The 21015-nt window shown below is 37.0% G+C and overlaps 1 protein-coding gene across 3 annotated transcripts in view; it reads right to left on the reverse strand.

The window, feature by feature from the left end:
* The window catches only part of HYCC1 (hyccin PI4KA lipid kinase complex subunit 1), a 46963-nt gene that overhangs the window by 16561 nt on the left and 9387 nt on the right, over positions 1-21015 (reverse strand). For 2 of the 3 annotated variants that reach the window (XM_062569217.1, XM_062569220.1), the window contains exons 2-4: positions 9012-9091; positions 6957-7058; positions 3220-3399 (exon numbers count right to left, since the gene is read on the reverse strand). In XM_062569217.1, the coding sequence (XP_062425201.1) occupies positions 3220-3399; positions 6957-7058; positions 9012-9062 (333 nt within the window). In that variant the 5' untranslated portion in view covers positions 9063-9091. The remainder of the gene's footprint in view (positions 1-3219; positions 3400-6956; positions 7059-9011; positions 9092-21015) is intronic. The other variant, XM_062569219.1, reaches the window with a different exon arrangement.

Genomic DNA, 21015 nt, shown 5'->3' on the forward strand with positions numbered 1-21015 from the left:
TTACAAACCAGAAGTTACCTCCTTATTTGTTTCCTAACATAGTGGTTTGGTTTTGTTTCTGAACAATAATTGCAATACCTTTGCTTTTAATATTCAAATGACTTAGCAAAGGGTATATGCAGTTGCACAGCTATTGGCTACCTTAAAAGAGACTAACTGGAAATCAATATATTTAAATAGCGTTACCATATTTTTAAATATACCCTATTTGCTATTTGTCAAGATTAATGCTTTGTAATTCTGTTCTGAAAACTATTCACCCAAAGAATAATGGGTCTGCAAGCCACTTGCTCCGGAAACATTTTAGCTCTAAAACAAGTGCAGCCTCATACAGATTAATAACAGACATCAAAATATTTGCAAAAGCTCAAGTTTGATAATTATATACTTGGAGAAGAAAAAAAGAACCTAGGAAAAAAAGAATGGATGCAAAGCTTTGCAGAAGCTGAAAAAGATATCATCGCAATAGTAGGTTGGTAGACTTCTCACTCCTAAAAGTGAGTCAAAGACTAAAGGGTTAGGCCAAAAAGATGCACCAGGCTATCACAGAAGAGCACTGAAGTACTTCAAAGCAAAAGTTTCAAAAATAAGAAGTTCTGAACTCCAAGATTAAACCAAATCTGCAAGAACACTATGCAGCACCAATAGGATTTACAAGAGAAAGGAACGGCAATTACCACAGCTATAGCAGAGAGTACTTTCAAGAAGGTAATGGTACATAGAGAAAGCAACATTCCAGTTTGTGGGAAGGATTATTGGCTGCACCTTGAAGGTTTGGCTTGCAGTTAACCTAACTTCCCCATCAAGCACACACTCAGGATCTCAAGGATGTCAGCCAGTCGCTTATAAAAATTTCAATATTCACAAAGAAATTCTATACACATTGTGTATTTAGATAGAAGGAAGTGGAGTCAGCAATGGTATATACTATCCTCTAGTACTGTTACTAGAGTGTTTCCAGAGTTCTGCAATGTAGTTGTGAATTCTGAGTGCTATCATCCAATGTTTTTTTGTTTGTTTCAGTAATGGATTTCATATATTCAAAGGTAGAGATTAGAGAGGGGCTTCAATAAAGTGCCTCTTAACAACCCCTTCTTAGAAGTCACTAGGTTGAAGGACTAATTTCACATACTAGTTATTAAAACTCATATCTTGAAATGGAATACAAAGTGTTAAAGGAATACTGAAAAGTATTAAAAAGGCATAGAGAGCTGTTCAGTCTGAATACAGTCATACAGCTCCTTCATATCTCCACATAAGCCACTTACCCTTTAATTTTGCCTTAGTGTGGAAAACAGTTCCCTGAATATTTGGAAGAGGAAGGAAGCTGGCTACACCCAAACTTTAAAATATAAAAATGCCAATGTTTTGACATTTAATTTTAATCTAATTTATAATTAAGTTTCAGAAGTAAATTTCACGATCTAGAGTACATTAGAAAATCTGCAGCCAAGAAAGCTAAAAATCAACTGCATGCACTACCTGCCTCTGTGAAGCCTGTTCTTCAGTTACATCTCCAAGTTGAAAGTAGAACAAATTAACTTGTGATCTTAACTTCAGCAGCAATAATTCCATATCCCTGACAACGTAGTGAATTTACAATTATTCTAAGCAATATTAAATTTTTCAATTTGCTTCAGAAAGAGACTGCAGGACTCTGTTCAGAATGTTAATTTCCCTCAGATTCCAAGAGATCACTGCACTTATTTAAGGAAGGGTTACTACCTAATAAAGTAAGTATCTAAGCAGATCACCTATTACCTTTCAAACCTGGTACACTGAAGAACAATACCATCCCTATGTACCATCCAACCAGTATCATATTGTTTAAATTGTAAGCATTATATAACATTAACAGAGGCAAAGAAATCAGCATCAATAATTTAGGCATTACTTTAACATAAGCTTTCACCATGTGTTAAAGCAGAGCAAGGAAAAATAATCACTTCCAAAAATCTCATCAGTATACAGCTTCCCACAGAAACTTGCTGTAAAATTTCTCTGACCTCAAGCAACGGGAGATGAATGACTATGGCAATAATTGATAAAAAGCTGTTTAGAGCTAAGAGAAGAGGTTACTGGACTGGTTTCAAGCTTAACCCTAAATGCTTTTATCCTAGGAGGTATTACAAGTAATTATAGACACATCTGTTTTAACCATTTCAGATGCCTTTTCATGGAAATAAAGGAGTGAATCAGCTTATGGTGCTTAAGAGGCACCATATGCTTTTCAGGAATGTTTTTCTTCTCAGCTATAACTAAGAACATAGAAAGCACGTACAGTCTGTATTCTGCCAAATGAAAAATTGAATATAAAGGCTCAGGTCTTTTTAAGTAGGCTCCTGGATGAAAATGTTTGCATTATCTTGGCACAAAGCTATTTGAGGTTGTTCTGAGAAGGGGGGTGGGGGATGCCTTCTCCATATTTTCAGAATAGGAAGAGGAGACTTCAAATTTCATCACTGTTTCGCTTCCAAAAGGCCTTCCTAACACATTCAGAACATGCAAGCTGCACCAAAAAGAACGCCAAAAGACTTAACACTAAACTTTTCAAAATAGTCATAGAAAGATTAAATGCATTCAGCTTGTAATAACTAAAATATGATGCTCTTAAAGGTTCCATCATAATTCTGTTTTTCAAAGTCATAATTTAATAAAAATCAGTATTTTTTCATATAAATATGAAAAAGATCTCATGTTAAGGTTATTAACAAAATGAAAAGAGACCTTTAAATTCTCAAATCTGAGCAATTTGTTCAAAAATCAAGGACCAAAAATGTGCTAAAAGCAACATTTCTGCAATTCCTCTAATAGTCAAGATATCCTAGAAAATAGAGGCAACTACTTCAAAAGCAGTTCCTCTAAAAAGTCTGAGGGAACATACATTTAACGGCAATATCTAGGAGGGAAAAAAAATTGTTAAGAGTCTTCTGGCCCCTTCAACTATTAGTGCATTATACTTCAAGAACCAGAAAAAGAACAAAGAAAATATTCTCCAAGATGAAAGAATCTAAGTTTATGTTATAGATTTCAGACTAGCACATCACTTTCAAGAATTAAACTGTGCAACAGCGCTTAAGACAGTTCCCTCTTTAGACACCTGATCACTTCATTTCAGTTCTGAAACAAAACTTCTCATTATTCCCCAGCAAAATATATAGTATCCCCAAAAAGCACATTAGTATTTTTAGGCCTGAATAATTACGTGCAAATACAAACCAAGTTGTAAACTCCTAGGAGAAGAGCCTCTATGCAACCACTGCTTTGCAAATCTCTGCTGGCTGAGACAGCAAGATAGCACCACATCAACTCTGGTAGAAACTGCAGTGTAAACCGCAGTAATTGTTCCTCACCACTGCGATAAAACTCGAAGAGTTGATGGCAAACTGGCTCCAAAAGCTGAAATATAAATTACAATTGTTAAGACATAAAATATTACAAGAAACTGCACCTTCCTTGTGCGGAAGCAAAATTGATGAATCCTTTGGACAAAATTATATGACTATAAACTTTACATTTTAGCTATTTGGATGTGATTGAAGTAGTAATTGCCTAAGTCACACATTACATACTTTTCATCCCTTACAACTTCCAGATGATGATAGTGGAGTCTTCCATCCCACCTGAAAGAAGAATACCAACAGCTCCTTCCTCTCATTTTTGGCTCACTTTCTCCAGCCTCAAAGGGATAAAGACTGTACTGGTTATGACCACAGCTCATATCATGCCCTCAATATGTAAGGGGCAAGAAAAGTACCTAAATAGAAGCTCTCATTACTCTAGAGCTCAAATAGTGCATACAAAAAATGCTACACACTTTACCTGAGTGAAAACAGCATAATACCCATATTCAAATTATTACAACTAGGTAATTAAATCTTCATATTCTTATTTTAATCTTTCAGAAACTTCTATCTATTTCTAGGTTTAACAGACAATGGAAGTCATCAAGAAATATTCTAAATCACATATTTGCAAATAACAAATACAAAGACTCGATCATCTAAGACACTTTTTTGAAAAAAAATCTAGAATCTTGATGCATTAGTAAACTTCACAAAATGAAAATCTGAGATTCCAGGTGCTTCTAACATTTTCTGAACCAATTCTAGCTAGTAGTTGTTAAAAAAAAAAAAAAAAAGCATTACATAAAATGTGACATTTCCAAGCTACAAATCTCTGAAGGACAGAAGGATTCAAATGTAACATATCTAAACAAAGAAACCTAATCCTTTACCTGTTTAAGTACTAGAAATCTGGAACAACCAAAAACAAACAAGTATTTTTTAATCTTTCAACATATGTAACTAGTCTCTGGAAAAAAAATCTATGAAAAAATTATGAAAATCTACAAAGAAAAAAAAGCAAGCCAAACTAAATGACTTGTCAGTGTAAAAACAGAGTATCAGTAATCCTGCTGGAAAAGGTTACCAGTGCAAGTGATTTCTTCTTTCAGTTTTTATTTTTCAGACAATCTGCTTGTTTCATTTAATGAAATATCAGTTTAGAATGACGTAGTTGAATTTTAAAAAGGATAGAAACAGCTATGACAGGTATCCATGTTCACATCATTATCTCAATTGAGACAGCTTTAAATCAACAAGTTTAAATATGTAAATCAGTAGAGGAACAGTTTTTCTTCCTCAAAACGCCATTACAACATCATAAAACCTAATATCAAAACACATTGATGAGTTGTTGCCATTTCAAAATACAGTTTCACACTAGATCAATTGCAAAAGGTATGAAAAAAACAGACTGAGACATGTTTTAATGCTAGAACAAAAGAATACTCCAGCAATTTCATCCTTGCTCCTTTCAAGTTGCATCCAAGCATGTTAGACAATCCAAACACTCACTCAGGCATTTGCACTAGGAAGTAGAAAGGGTATTATCTAAAAGCACAACAGCACTTTATGCATAAAACAACAAAAAATCTTGACTTTCTGAAGAAGCAAAGAAACCTTTTCAAAAAGAAATTAACGTTGGACATCAAGTGTCTACCCAGTGAAGTACCACCTTAAATCTTCATACCTACTGGAGACTCTCCTAGTATTGAATTACATTTTTCTCCATCATTTACGGCTCAACAATCTCAAAGCTTACTAACAAAGCTACTATGAATTGGCTGTAGCATATAAGTAGTTCATTTTCTCTCAAATTTTCTCTCTTAAGTTAAGCCTTTGGAAATGGAAAAAAAAGTATATGAAAAGCAAAAATTCTTTTGAAAATGCACAATCATGGATGCAAAGACACATTGCACTCTTCAAATGCTAGTAAATAAATAAAATCCCCTAAAGGTGAGATTAAACACAATTAAGGTACAGATAATTGGTATATCAGAAGCACATATACTCAAAAGGTAAAAATAGAGGTGGAGGGTTGTTTGTCTATTTTTATCTCAGCAGCATTTGTAGGGTTCATACACTGATCCCCTCCCTTGGCATGAGATAAGAAAAGACAGCACATGTCCTAAACTACAATGTAGGTTATGGTTATACAATGCAGGTAATAGAGCTAAAAAAAACACAAACAAACAGCACAGTTCAAAGAAATTAATCATCTTTTCAAGTGTTTGCTTTTAGGTATTTTCACAATGTAGAAAGCTTCAAGCAGTGCTTTCTGCAAAGTGTCAGCTGCTCACAGAATTGCCCAAATAATGATTTTAGGATTGTTCTCTCAGGGCCTCACAACACTTTCACATGTTAACATTGACTTTTTATTTCAATTCAAAGTCTCACTTAATAGAGAATTCTTTGATACCTTGCCCCAGAATTATTCCAAGAATCTCCTGAGTAGAATTATCAGGGCCCTGGCCACCCTGCTCCTAAGGTCCCATAAGAACCTTGATCACAGCCAGAAGTAGTAAGAAATCAAAGAATATATCAATGTACCATCTGAAGCCTATGCACATAGAGACTCCTCAAAATACATATGACTATGTAATGTAATCTTGAAAACCAGCTAGGCTTGAGTCAGAAGTTGAAATGACCCAAAATGCTTTTCTAAGCAACATAAAGAAAAGTGATGGTATTTCTTCTCTACTGGAAAACCTGAGAGTTTCTCTACCAGCAACCTCTCTAAAGATGTACCTGTACAGGAAGTGTTTTACCCTCTGTCCACTATTTGGCATCATTATAAACTTTGGCAAGGTTCCTTGTACTATGTCTTTTCAGAAGAGGAATGAAGGACTTGGAACAGTTTTCAAGTAACACTGTTTTCAAATAATTTTGATTTTTTTGAGCATGCCTTCTCAACTCATACACAAAGTTTTCTTAGATGGTAGAAAGGGAGACAATATAGTTACCAAGATCCAACCAAAAGCAGCTCAGTCTGTTCTGATCTCACTTAGACCCATTAAAAGTACTGCAGTCATGGGGCATGGAATATCCTTTGCACATGTGCAGAACAACCCCCCAACCCCCATCCCCACGCCCAAGAAAATTCTGAGGAAGTGAAAGGGTTTTTCTTTTGCCATCACTTCAGCAAAAGCACATCTGTTGTACGGATGCATAAATTTATTAGCGCTTAGAACAAAGACCCCTAACACCTACACAACAGTGTGAAAGGATTGCAAGTCTACCTAACATTATCAGAATTCTATCTGTTACAGCCCAAGAGGACAGTTATAGAGTCCCATTCAAGAGATACTGAGTTACAGAAAGAAAGAATTCAGATAATCTCAAACATTTTCTCAATTCTTTGACATACTCCTCAATTCTATACTCAAGTCCAGAAGCTTTTGTGTGTGATCTACAAGCTTAGCCTTGATTTGCATGTAACAATAGTTTCAATCATGCTGTCATTGCTAAGAACACATCCCAATAAAATTAGAAGTATTTTGTAGTAGTAGTTCTGAACAAGCTAGCTGGAATATGATTAACTAGCAAGAAAGTCTTTATTCTGCAGCCATTATATCAGACATGTCTTATATCAGGGACATCTGATATACGCACCTCACTTTGTGGCTCCTGAATTACTTTGTAAAGAGACGAAACCAGAGCACTCTTGTCTTTCAAGTTTGTAGCATAACTGGATATGGATGCTTCTGGCAGTGTCTGAAATATTTATTATAACTATTAGAAAAAACAATTTTAGTATTAAAATATAACAGCTATTTCAACAACAGTCTTCCATCACAAGTTTCTATTATCATAGTTTACAGTAAAATAAAGCTTGTTTTGCAAAGACATACTCAATATAGAAATCACCACATTTAAAACAACAAAATTGCTAGAAGACATGTTACATTTATCGTTATTCTGCAGACAGTTCCATACAGAACGTAATTAAATCGGATGGGAAATAGATGAACAGTTGCAATCCTGCTGAGCACACAAAAAAATACATGAACAAAACCAGAAAAAACTTCCCACTCCATTTTTGCTGATTTTGAGCGCACGCAGGCGTTCACTGTAAAACTTGAGTACCAGTTTGCAAACTGCTACAGAGTTTTCTCTAGTCTGACTGTACAGAGCCAGTGACCATTATTACAGGATACATTGGTCACAAATTCAGGCTGACACTTCAACAATAGTTTGAAACAATTGCAGGATTATCTAATAATTCAAGACAAATTCTAACAGAGAAATAAGATTGGACTAGAATCCATATGAATCTATAATACGGTACATTGCATTATCTCTACAATTATACAGCATACTCAAGGTATTCTCCCTGATACACAGACAGTATATGAATCTTTTGGTTGAGTTTCGAGATTACAATTTGACTATGACCAGAAGTTATAGTTTAGTAGGCTAGAGTTACACAATTAAGCTTGAATTTTTATTTGTCAAATTTTTTAAAACTATTAAGTCAAGGTGTTACATAAATCCACTTTTTCAGCCGTCAGAGAATCAGAGTCTTAAGACTAAGGCTCAGAGTAGAATGGGGCTGTATGACTCATCCCCTATTGCAAGTAGTGCCTATTTAGTAATTGTACCCAGAAACTTGTATCAAGTTTCAGATAGAAAATACTGAAGCACACCACATCAGAATAATGACAAATTTACTCTTTCTGATTTGCATCATTTTGCAAGCTGAACAGCAGCATTTACATACTGATACCATGCTGGCAAGGTTACACTGAAGTAACAACTACAGAAATTCTGACTTCCTTGCACCTAGCTTATCCATCTGCCATTGTAGGTACCTGACCAAGTTACTCATCAGGGCATGGTAAAACAACAGTTCCTTACTTCAAAGTTGTCTTTAGCACTGCTAAAGAAAGAACTCAAAAAAATCAATACTAAAAAATATCCAGCTACTGTTTGGTATGTCCAGATGTTTCTCCTGAAGTAAAGGCAGATGGAAGACAAATGGTGTCTGTATTCTGCTTTATTTCTGAAGTCTTCTGTTACATTGTTTTGCCCTCCTTAGAGCCAGGCCTGGTCTAACACAACAATGCAACAGCTGGCAAATGCGAGCTGCAAAGGAATTAAATCGGCATCTGCCTGTAAATGGTATACAAAAAAAACCAGAATGATCAAAGTCCAAATAGGATATGAGAGAAGTCACAGTAGTTCATCAACTAACATGAACAGTAACTATCACACAGTTAAATTTTGAATGATAAGACATAAAGAAGCCATTCTGGAAAGAAAAAGTGTGAATAATTTGTATATTCTGTAAAAGGTAAATGGCACACAAATATTTGACAGACCAGTATTTTGGGTACAACTTGTTAGGCTGTAGTTCTTCGTTCTCAGCAAAGAGTCAAAATAAAGCAAAAAAGTTGAAATAAAGCACTGTGATAAAAATTATTTTACCATAGCCCATTGCAGATTCCCACCATTCATCTGCAATACACATTTTCACTGTTCTGTATCAGTATGTAAACCCCAAGACAACAAGCAAAAAAAAAGAATCATTTCAAGTATAGATTTGTATATTTAATGTGATAACCCAAGGTTAACATTTGTCTTCATTTTCTACAGCAGTCAAGCACTCTTTCATACTGTTACAGCAGCAACTCAAATACTACTACTGAATATCTGATAATATATTACCTTGAACTCCGATAACCACTCCTCCACAACCCCTGTATCCACAGCTAACATCTTCCAACATCTGTTCCAACACCTTTAGCCTGAAAGGATAAACAGAAACAGTTAGTAAAAACTACAGAATTATTGCATTAAATAGAGCTGAATAAGATCACGTTCCAGTGAATATTTAAGGAATCTTATCTTGCTATCACTTCTTAACATTTCACATGTTGATATTACTTTGAACTTTTATTCTGCCTCACTTAAGCAAGCTGCTGGAAGCATTGAGCATAGGAGTCAAAAATCTGGAGAAATAGCATTTTAGCAACAGAAAACACTACCTGTTCATTCTCAACTTTTTCAGCAGAATTCACAGAATCCTAGTTTAGGTTCCTGCAACTCCAGACTTAGGAAGGGATATTGAAATAAAAGATGGAAGGAATGCCCTTCATTCTTCCCCAGTCATGGTATTTGCAAGACAACTAATGGGCTGCCTCAGCATGGAGCCCCAGATGGATGCACCAGCCTAACAGTCCACAAAACTTCAAAAAAAAAAAAAAAAAAAAAAAAAAAAAAGATCATCAGCACTAGGAGTTGAACACTACAGATTTAAAGTGGGCTTTTGAAACCCACTTCTAATCTACTTTAGTATTACCCTTAGTATTTTCAAAAACATTTTTAAAAACAACTGCTTTTTGGAACAGCTTATTTTGAAACAAATAACAACATATCATCAAGATACAAAGCTATTAAAGGTCAAAAACAGCAGGCCATGGGCAATACTCCAAGGACTTGTAAACTAATCAACAGTGCACATTGATTTACCCAAACTGTGATGACTGATTTTAAACAAACAGGGATGAAATTAAATACTTAGCTTGGGGAGGGGAGGAGCACTTAAGTGTTCAGTCATGTTAGATATCCCACGAAGTCTGGTTTTGCTAGTTTAAAATTAGTTCTGAAGTAGTGATACCCAGGTATGGAGTTTGTTCAGGAATGACAAGCACCAGAAAGGGAAGGGCCTTCTATCCATCACAAATACAAGCATTTGCTTTGAGGTCCAGACTGTAATGGAATATATCCAGAGAATTTTAAGAAGCATAAATAAAGGGAAAAGAATTAGACATGACTATAGTGAGAGCTCACCGTAAGCCCTCCAAAGCAAGGAAAAATAAAAGCTAAGTGAGGCTTTACTTAAGGAGAAAGCTACTGAAATCTTTCAAGGCATTTCATGGTGAGGAAATAACTATTCAGACATGTACTGGAAAAGGAATAAAACAGGACAGGGTGTCCTTCAACTTCTTGAAACATGTTAATACACAGTAGTACAAGTAAGCAGCAATAAACTTGCCCCCTCACTAGCACTTTCTACCAGTTCTTTCTTTTGAAGTAGAAAGTACATCACATACCAAATTAATGATTATTCAAAAAAGGAAAAAAAAAACAGCAGAATAAGAAGATTTTTGAGAAAATAAAGCAGGCTTCAAATTCTCCTCAGGTTTTAAGCAAGATTTCATGGCCAGCAGTTATACGGAAAGCATAGTTCAGGGGGACTGGCAGTTTCCTCAAGAAATAGTCATGGGAAAACAAGTACAGATTATTCCAACAAAAACAGAGGAAGAAAACCCTCAAATGATAGCTTAATTATGAGTTCAAGTCATGAGCTCTTCAAATGATCTGAAATTCAATAAAAGAAGCATATAGAATGCTAGAACCACCTTAAGTTATTTAGAAGTACAAAATAGTTACGGTTTATACAGACATAATTTAGAAAGGCAGGAACACAAGATGAAACCACTAAGAATACACACAAAATATATTGAGGAAGTAACTCTGAGAGCAATCAGCAAATCACTCTTTATTCCCTCCTTCAAACTGAAGGCTTCTTTGGAAGATAAAATATCAAAGATTCGCGTCTGGCTTAGGGGTTCATTGGTTTGTTATCTTAATCAAAAACACAAGAAAAAAACCTCTTTGCAATTAGAAAACTGATGTGAGTATTATCAGCAAGAGCAAGAACTCTCAGTATTACCAAGAAAGAATTTACACTACTAACTTTTCAGATGACCTCAGCCAGGTAAAACTGGAAGTCCTTGGGGAACTGACTAGGGCAATCTTCTCTTACAACCACAAGACTTGCAAGTCTGCACTAAGACTAGGAAGAAAAATATACCTGACTACAAAAAAGGGGAACAAAGCCTAAGGAATTAAAAGACAAATAGTAGTCATTTAATTTCTGGAAAAAACAACAGTAGTAGCAACAGCAGTAAGGTACAACGAAGTAGCAGTTCCATAAAAAGGTTTCTCCTCAGCAGGTAGCAGGTTGGGGTAGTTCAATCAAAAGGAACATCCCACAGTCAAGTGAGGAAGGGGTGGACCAGGCCAGCAAGCAAAGGGTGCACAGTGATGTGGACAAGAGACCTCAAACAAGGAAACAGGGCTGAAAGGGGCCCACTTCAAATGTAAACACATAAACAATGAAGTGCTTATAGACAGCATCGCAGGGAAAACTCTCCTACCTTCTCTGTGAAACCCGCATGCTACAGTGCCTCTCTGAAATGCCTGTACACTAATGCACCCAACACAAGGAACAAATAGGAGGAATTCACAGGCCTGTGTGCAGTTGTGAGGCTACGATCTTACTGTGATCAGAAACATGGTGGGATAACTCATACAACTGGAATGCTGCCACGGCTGGATCTTTAGGAACAATACACCAGGATGGGGAGGACAGTCAGATGCCTTTTATGTGAAAGCAGTCAAAGAGCATGGAGGTTTGCCAAGGGACAGATTGACGAACCAACTGAGGTCAGGATTAGCAGGCAGACTAGCATGGGTGATGTTGTGGATGACTGCTACAAACCACCTCATCAAGATGAAGCAGATGAGGCTTTTTTTTTTTTTCAGACAACTGTAGTAGCATCATGTTTGCAGGCCTTGGTCCTTTTGGGGGACTTTAATCTTCTTGGTATCTCCTGAAAGGGCACAAGCAACCCACCAGTTTTCTGAAGTGCCTTGATGACAACCTCCTAACACAGCTGATCATGAAGCTGATGAGGGCAGGAACTCTGCTGGACCTCAAACCCACAAATGAGAAAGAACTGGCTGAGGGTACAACTCTCAGGCACCAGCATGGCTCCACTGACCAAGAGATGGTAAAGGATCCTGCAAGGAGGGAGCAAGGCAAAAAAAAAAAAAAAAAAAAAAAAAAAAAAGATCAAAATCCTAGACTTCGGGAGAGCAGGCTTTGGCCTACTCAAGGATCTCCTTGGAAAAAATCCACAGGAAACTGCCCCAGAGAAGAGAGTCCAGGAGAGCTGGCTCATTTTCAAGCAACACCTCCTCCAAGTTCAAAAATGAGCCAGCCTGATAAGCACGAAATCAACCAAAGGTGGCACAGAGCCTGCTTGGATGAACAACAAGCTCCTGTCTAAACTCAAACACAAAGAACTGAACAAGAGGTGAAAGCCAGGACAGGAGACCTGCAAGGAGTGTAGGGACACTGTTGAAGCATGCAGGGATGAGGTTAGGAAAAACAACACCCATTTGGGCATTGAATCCAACAAGGAATGTGAATGGCACCAGGAAGGCCTGTATAGGTATATCAACAGCAAAAGGAAGGCCAGGGAAAATGTGGGCCTACTGTTGAATGGGGCAGCAGCCTAGGTGATAAAGGACACAGAAAAGGCCAAGGTCTTCAATGTCTTTTTCACCTCCCTCTTTACTGGTAAGACCAGTCTTCAGGAATCCTAAGGCCCCTGGACCAGAGGAGAAGCTTGGAGCATGGAAGAAGTACCCTTGGTGGAAGAGGATCAGATTAGAGAACATTTACAGACACTCGACATACACTAGCTTGGTGGATAAAGAAAAAGCAGTGGACAATGTTTAGCCTTAATTTAGCTTTAGCTTTCAACTGTCTTGCCCATAACACTCATCGACACTATACTGATGAAGTAGGGGCAGATAAGCAGGCTGCATGGTACATTAAAAACTGGATTAATAGCCACACTCGAAGGGTTGTGATCAGCAGCACAAAGTTCACCTGGAGGCCAATCACTGGTGGTGCAGCCCAGGGGGCAATACTTGGGGTAATACTGGTGCCATTCAGAGGGACCTCAACATGCTGGAGAAATGGGCAATGAGGAAACTCACAAAGTTTAGAAGGCAATGCGAAGTCCTTCCCCTGGGAAAGGATAACCCCATGCCCCAGCACACACTGCAGGGCAACCAGCTGGAGAGCAGCTTTGCAGAAGACCCTCCCGAGGGGTCCTAGTGAACAAGTTGAACACAGGCCAGCAATGTGCCCTTGTGGAAAAGGCAGCAACAGTCTCCTGGGCTGCATTAGGCAGTGTCTCCAGCAGGCTGAGGGAAGTGATCCTTCCCCTCTGCTCAGCCCTGGTGAGGTCACATTTGGAGTGCTGGTCCAGGTCAAAGCTCCATTACAAGCACAGATGCCTGTTAATACTGAGCATTCAAAGCCAGAAACCCATAATTAAGATGTCCAGAGGAGTCCTAGATACATGGATCCATAACCAGCATCACATTATCAAATTGATGAAATAATTTTCACCTAATTCTACTGACCCATTAAGTATTATTTTCAGATTAAAGACTTCCAGAGAACAGAGGATTCATTTGATCAGTAGAAGTAATAAAAGTATCCTCAGCTGACATTATCTATTGCACAAAGGACAATACTTGATGCTTTATGTACGTAAAGCAAGTCTTTCTGGCATGCCAGGCAAAATCATGAACATTTGACATGAAAAGACTATAAAAAGACAAACCAAAATAAACATGAATAAGTTTTGCTGATCGGGTCTTTGTTTCTTAAAGCAGATGAAACATTCTATCAAGAGTTAAGATAGTTCAGATATATAGAAGACAGACTGCCCTTATTTTATTCTCCTTGAAGAGAGAAAGTAAGATGCTCTGCTAGATCGTTCTCTCCCTAGGGGAAGAAAAAAAAAAGTGCATGAATTCTACACACATTGGGTATGTGAGGTCTATGAAAATAGGCTAACAATCTACTGTTTTGTAGAGGACTGATACATTCTGTGCTACTTAGACAATAGATCAAGCTGGGCTGCAACAATGTATAAACTGTCCTGGCAAATAGATTGTTCGAAAGGCAATACTAACATGTTCCCATGCAGTTTTTCTGCAGTCTCTAGAAAGCTCACATAAGTAAATAAATAAATAAATACAATAAAAATTGATATTTGAAAATTAAGTAGGTTAAAACAGGGCTTAAGTTATAGCATCTGTTAACATTTTATGGGACAAATTCCAACAGGATTAAAAAAAAAAAAAAAAAAAAAAAAAAAAAAAGTATGCCCGGATTACACTTCCACTTGAGTGGATTCAGCTGCAATATATAGGCCAGAATAAGCATTAAGTGCCCCAGTCACTGTAGAACCAAAACAGTAAGAAGTGCATAAAATGGATGCACACTACTAAAAGCAACCACACTTTAAAATTACCTTGAGAGTGTACTTTGTAAATATGTGACTACCAAAACCGTAACTAAAACTCAAGCAATACAGCAAGCACTCCACAGCATCTTCCCCAAAAAAGAGTCTGGTTTCAAGCTACATCAGCAAATAACTCTATTTGAATAAACTGGCTTTTTTCCCTGGCCTCTTCCTGTTGGTCTCCTGTGGGGAGCTCAGACAAATGGAGCTTGAGAATTAAGCGAAAAAACAAATTGCTTTTGTCCATACACTGCCCACAAATCAAATGTCACTGACTAAAATTCTTCAGCAGCCATGAACATCCCCACCCTCCTCATGCCAAGAGTTTAAGACGTAGAGGCATTTTGATGTCCTGATAGAAGACTGTTGCAGAAAAGAGGATCAAGTCTCAAACATCCAAATGATAACACAAAATCATCTATGATGAATTTCAGTAACAGGTCACATAACTGTGTAACTTTTTTTTAAAAAAAGACATCTGTATGCATTCTTAGCTTATATCATATGAGCTAAAGCAACTTCAGGCAATCCTTTTTCATTACAGGTTATATCATATTACTTCCCATTTGCCTCATAATGAAAGCATGCACAGCTACTGCAGCTCAGCTAACACACGGCAAATTCATTCATGTGTTTTAGTCTCATGAGTTAAAAGGACTTTAGAGTATTTTTCACAAGAACCTCACTTAGATTAGCAACAAGAAATAGAATTTACATTAAACAATAAAGTAACAAACCAGCTTCCCTAATAGCTGACATTTAATGTAAGCATACAGTTATTAATGTAAACATACAAGCCATACAGCCCTTAGTAATCTCTAGTATTGAGCTCCAGCTTTTAGCAACTTCCAGCTCTAATATCAACAAGAACAGAATAAATTTAACTTATTATTTTCCACTCAAAGTCTACAATCCATTTTGATACAGCTTGAGATAAGACCATTCTCTGGATCTGTTCCCAAAGTAATAAGCAGAGTTGGAGAGCTGTAAATTAATCTTGTTCTATTCCAGTACTATAACAAAATTCTCCTAACATGGGAGATATCAGTTCCTGCTTTGTTTCAAGATCAGTGGTACATCTGGAATAAAACATCAAGCAAGTCCAAAAAAACTGAAAAGTGAGTCTTGTTTGGAAGAGATTTCTCCCAAGTCTCTCTAAGATTTTTTCTTCCCTTTATTAAAGGGATGCATATACATATTTTTATACATACACATATATGTGTGTGTATATATATGTTTATGCATCCCTTTATTATGTATGTATATACATGTATGTATGTATACAGCTTATACACTAGGAATTTACTTAACTTGTGTTCAGTGTAGAAGAAATAGTTGTAATGCATCAAGTTCATGGACGCCAAGCCGAGATGAATAACAAACTTACTAATGGATCCATCTACTTAGATGACCTCAGTCTTCCATACCAGTACTTGAGGATTTTTTTTTAAAATGTAATTGTAGTCTAGAACTACATTACATATAAGTTGTTTGTTAAAAATAAATTCCCATAATAGGAACCTTCCCCGGTCTCTAGTAAAGCTACCTAACCTTTGCAAAAATTTATCCACAGAACATGTGTGTAGAAGAAATCTAGATCAAGTACAAGGAGGCTGGACTTGGATAAAGAACTAACTCAGAGTCCTGTGAAAATGCTTCACAGTATTAAGCATTAGCTAGTGGAAGTCAGAAATGGGGTGGGGGAATATCTAGGAGCCAAAGACCGCTCAAGCCCTGTCCTCTGGGAACAACTGAAGAGAAGGGAGAAGTACACATTTTATCCTTATCCTATCTGAAAAGCAGCTGCTTGGAAGTTTGTACTATTCCCCTCCCCCCCCCGGGGGGGATCTTATCAATATGTATAAGTATCTGAAGGGAAGGTGTCAAGGGGACGGGGATAAACTCTTTTCAGTTGTCCCGTGTGACAAGGCAAGAGGAAATGGGCAAAAACTGAACCACAAGAAGTTCTGCCTGAATAAGAGGAGGAATTTCTTCATCGTGAGAGTGACGAAGCACTGGACCAGGTTGCCCAGAGAGGTTGTGGAGTCTCCTTCTCTGGAGATCTTCAAGGCCCGCCTGGATGCAACCCTGTCTAACATGCTCTAGGTGACCCTGCTTGAGCAGGGAGGTTGGACTAGATGATCTCCAGAGGTCCCTTCCAACCTTACCCATTCTGTGAGTCTGATTTTATTTGCTAAAAAATACATTTTTTTCTTTGTCTTTGGTAAAATAAATCTGAGGGAAGTCTGGGGCAGAACATTAAATTCTTTTATAAACTACAAGTTAAATTTGTCACCTCATCCCTGAAATAAAAGTTCACTTTGCTCACAAGGTAAACTTATGAGCATTCCGTTATGATGCTCTAAACTCATAAGAGACCACAGTACATGTGACTTGATCTTATGTTCTACAATAGTTCATTAAAAAAAGCAAGGAATGCCTAACTAAGACTCAACGTTTCCTACTCTTTGAAATAGAATAAAAAACCTCCAATACAATTGTACCAGTTCTACATTATGCATCATGTCCACTTAAGGATTATAGTCTATACTTAAAATTTTTGTTGCTGAACCCCTTCCCCTTCCAGCTCCTCTTGGAGGCAAAGGCCCTGGTAGGCCTCAGAAGGTGAAACAGCACTCAAACAAATGTATTCTTGACTGCACTGCCAAAGAAGAGAACATTTTCCTGATGTTAATAGTGATAGGTTAATGTTTCCTGATGGCAATATTATTAAAACAACATTGTAATTTGACCATTTTTTTTTTATGTATTTTCAAATAAGGTTCAACCTATCCTGTTCAAACAGATATTGACTGTAGATCAACTTGCAAGTTCAAAAATAGATAGCAAATTGTCTCTTGAGGAAAAAAAAATGCTACTCTGGGCTGTATAAACCACACCATCAAGCTTTTAGGAACAACAAAAGCCAGGTCCGATTTCTTGACATTCTTCAAACTTGCACAAAGAAAGAAACAAAAAAAGGTTGTTTGAAGTCTAAAACAGTCATATGCTCTATTCAAATATGCAATGCAAGCAGTGCTCAAAGACTCCATATTAAATATTCTCTTATAATTCCTACCTTAAGTGTAAAAGTAGGCAGTGTCAACAAGACATCTATAGGTGCACTAATAACAACTGACTTGGGCTCAAACAAATTCCCCAAATGACAGGAGACAGCTGTTCAGTATCTCCCAACAGAAGAATTAACATACATTAGGTGAAGCTAGAGGTAACAGGCTCAAAACAAACAGAAGAAGTTACCAAAAACATAATGTATGTTGAGTCCCATGTCAGGGTCTGACGTCCCACAAGTTTACATGAATGCACCTAATAAGAAAGCCTGGACACATTCAAGGAAATAGAATCCATCCATAACTGTTAAGCATAAAAGCAGTTCTTCTAGTTCAGGAAGTCCAAACCGCAGTTGCACCCCCAAGAATACTCTCCCACCTTCCCATATCACTATACACCCTACTTTTCTCCCTAGGCATCTGTTAACTGCCACAATTAGACAGGAAAGCTTAAGAAACACTGGTCAGATCCACAATGGTCAGTTTTACTACAGCCTTCTTCACAACTAGGGTAGTAAACCTATACCTAGACATCAAGTTTGAACATGTTTGTTTCCACTGGTTTGTAAAAGTTACCAAGTCTTAGGAACTGAAATTGTAGTCAATTTGAATTTCACGTTGCCAAGAGTGTTCTTCTGTTCTGCTTTCTTTTTTCTTCCAGTCCCTGAGAGCTAGAAGAAAGCAGCTGATTTGCAGCTTGCAGTTTAGATGAGAACATGGAACATTAGCCTTGAAAAGTCAGAGGTCAACGGCCTTTTCCATGACATACACTTAAATAAGATTTCCTGACCTTGTGCATTTATGCTTCTTGAAAGATTTATACTTGGCATATGACAAAGTGATAGATACCCACCCATCAAATGGAAAAACTCCTCCTAAATGATATCCAAAGTTTCTAAAATCATGGGGCTAATGCAAGGACAGTATGCTTCAATTTCAGTTTTGTCAACAGCTTGTCTAACACCCAAATAAATAAAAAATTTCCTTAGGGAAAACTGTACATTAGGTAGACCATATATACACTAAAAAAAAACAAACACACACACACACACACACACAAATGTGGTTATTTCTTAGCACTACAGAATACTGATGCTTTGCAACCCAGAAACTTATATGCAAAACACTTGGCATATAACTCAGCCATCTTCCAACTCTGTCAGTAGGGAAAAAAAAAAAAAAAAAGCAACAGTTGAGGTCACAAAGCTATTTACAATTCTGGTAAATAGTCATCTGGGAACACAAGATCCAAAACATTGCTGGTGAAAGCTTTCTGAAGCAGAGGGTATGATCCATATAAGCATACACTTCAGAAGATTTTAAACCTGATCTTTGACTCCTGGCACTTATATTTGCTTAACTTCAGATTAGAAAGCAATAATTATAAACCACCTTTGTACATAATTGACCTTGTATTTGCTCTTTACCAGCCAGCAGATAAACTCTTCAAAGACAACTAAATGAACCATATCACCTGAACAACTCAGTGAGGTACAGAAATGATATTTCACATCAGTACATTCACTTGCATTTATACAAGTAATAGCCAGTTCTGCATTGTTAGAGCTGTACAAAAGCAGTCTTAGTACAGTGCCAAACTGGAATAAGGTGACAGTTCAGAAAAATTCTATAGTATGAATTTTTAAATCCTACTTTACCATGCCTTCTTTGCTTCCTTCTGCACAAAAGCACACCATAAGGACTGCCACACTGGGTAACTGTGAGGTCAGTTAAAACTGACTACCTGTATGACAACTTAGCTTGGTTACATCCCTGTCTCCAGCTTTCAGAAACCTTACCCTGTTTCAAGGTATTTCACTTGCAGTATATCAAGTGAATGTTATTTTTTCTACTGTCTGTAATATATCAAGTTACATTTATCATAAGAAACTAAAATAAAAGTTATTAATTTTAAAACACTTGCTCTTAGCAGCTGAAATATTTGCTTCCTCTTTTGTTTCAGCCCACGCAAACACTCATTTACAACTTACGGTATGTGTCATTCCTTAAAGATTTAAGCCAGCTACACTCAGATTAAAAAAAAAGTACCTGGTTGAAAAATCTTTTCTTAAAATACATTTTTAGTTGCACAAGACTAATATAGCTAAGAGTTTAACACAAGCAAAGACAAATGAAAGTAAAAGCTGTAACTACCTGCATCATAAGGAAATAGGATTTACATTATAGTAACATTAAAGGGAGCACATCCACAAGCTTAATAAAACATAGCTGAAATGAAACACAATTGTGTGAAAGCAAACAGTGTGCTAATACTACTCAAGTAGCCTCACACACACAGGTTTTTCAGTTTTTGCTTTAGCAGTAAAGTTACATACTATTAAGATAAAGGTATTTTCTTTGTACTGTGATAAGAAAGAACTAAAAAGCTTTAGTAAAAACTGTTTTGTATATATCAGCACTCCTGTAACTTATATCAAGAGTGTCTAAGAGCAGTCAATACCACAGCATATGACTCAGTGCTCTTAACACTTTCATAAGGGAACACAGTGCTGCAGAGGTTATCCATTTTCAATTAGTATTCTGTATAAGATTCCAGGCAAGCTATACTTACTGTTCTCACACTCTCTAGTTCCACTAAGCCCAAAGTATGCTATATTACTATGAAGTCAAGAAGTTTTAAGAAAACTCAGAAGATATTTTAAATTTAAAATAAGTAGAATAAACTACAGAGGAAGAATAAATAACTGCAGCTTTTGGGGGATTTTTTTTTTTTTTAAGTGCTGCCTTGAACCAACTGCTTTTTCAAGAGAACAGAACAGTATTTTTGTAGCAATGCCATGAAGTATAGTCTTTGCCTTGCCTCCTCAAACTTCCGTGCTATGATAGAATAGCTTTACTAGCAGTTATCAGGGAAATAAATTTAATCTGGCTGTTTGTTTCTGCAAGCTAACTTTAAAAATAAGCTTCCCAGGGGGGAATTGCAAGTCTTCAGATTAAGAGTTTTCCTGCCAAAACTTTCAGCCACAAATCAAAAGGAAAGGTGTCAAATAAGTCAGCAGTTGGCATGACTGACAGTGTAAAGCACACATAAGTAGATGCTGCCCAGTGGCTTAAGAATAGCACCTAAAAAAAAGCACGCACAGAATTGAGAAGAGACTGTTCTTCATCATTGTGCATCAGCTACTACAGGCAAAAGACCTATATGTTCTACCTTCACAACATGTAGTTTTGACTAGAACAAGTAGAACAGTCTTCATCTGGCAAATAGTTCATGAGTGACTCATAACAAAAGGAAAAAGACTCAGTTCACAATGTAGGGACAGAGTTCAAAATGTAGGGACAGGAGTCTTTCACCTTCCAAGTGTTTTTTCAGCACCAACCTTAAGAATACAACAGTGCACCAAAAATTCCCAACTCCACTGGTTTAGAATAAGATTTCAAGAAACTCTGCCTATTTCCTACTCCCATTCTGGGTATCTCCATACTTTGAGAAGCAGAGATGCCTACTCAAGTCAGAGG

This window comes from Rhea pennata, chromosome 2, assembly GCF_028389875.1.
Source record: "Rhea pennata isolate bPtePen1 chromosome 2, bPtePen1.pri, whole genome shotgun sequence".
NCBI lineage: Eukaryota > Metazoa > Chordata > Aves > Rheiformes > Rheidae > Rhea > Rhea pennata.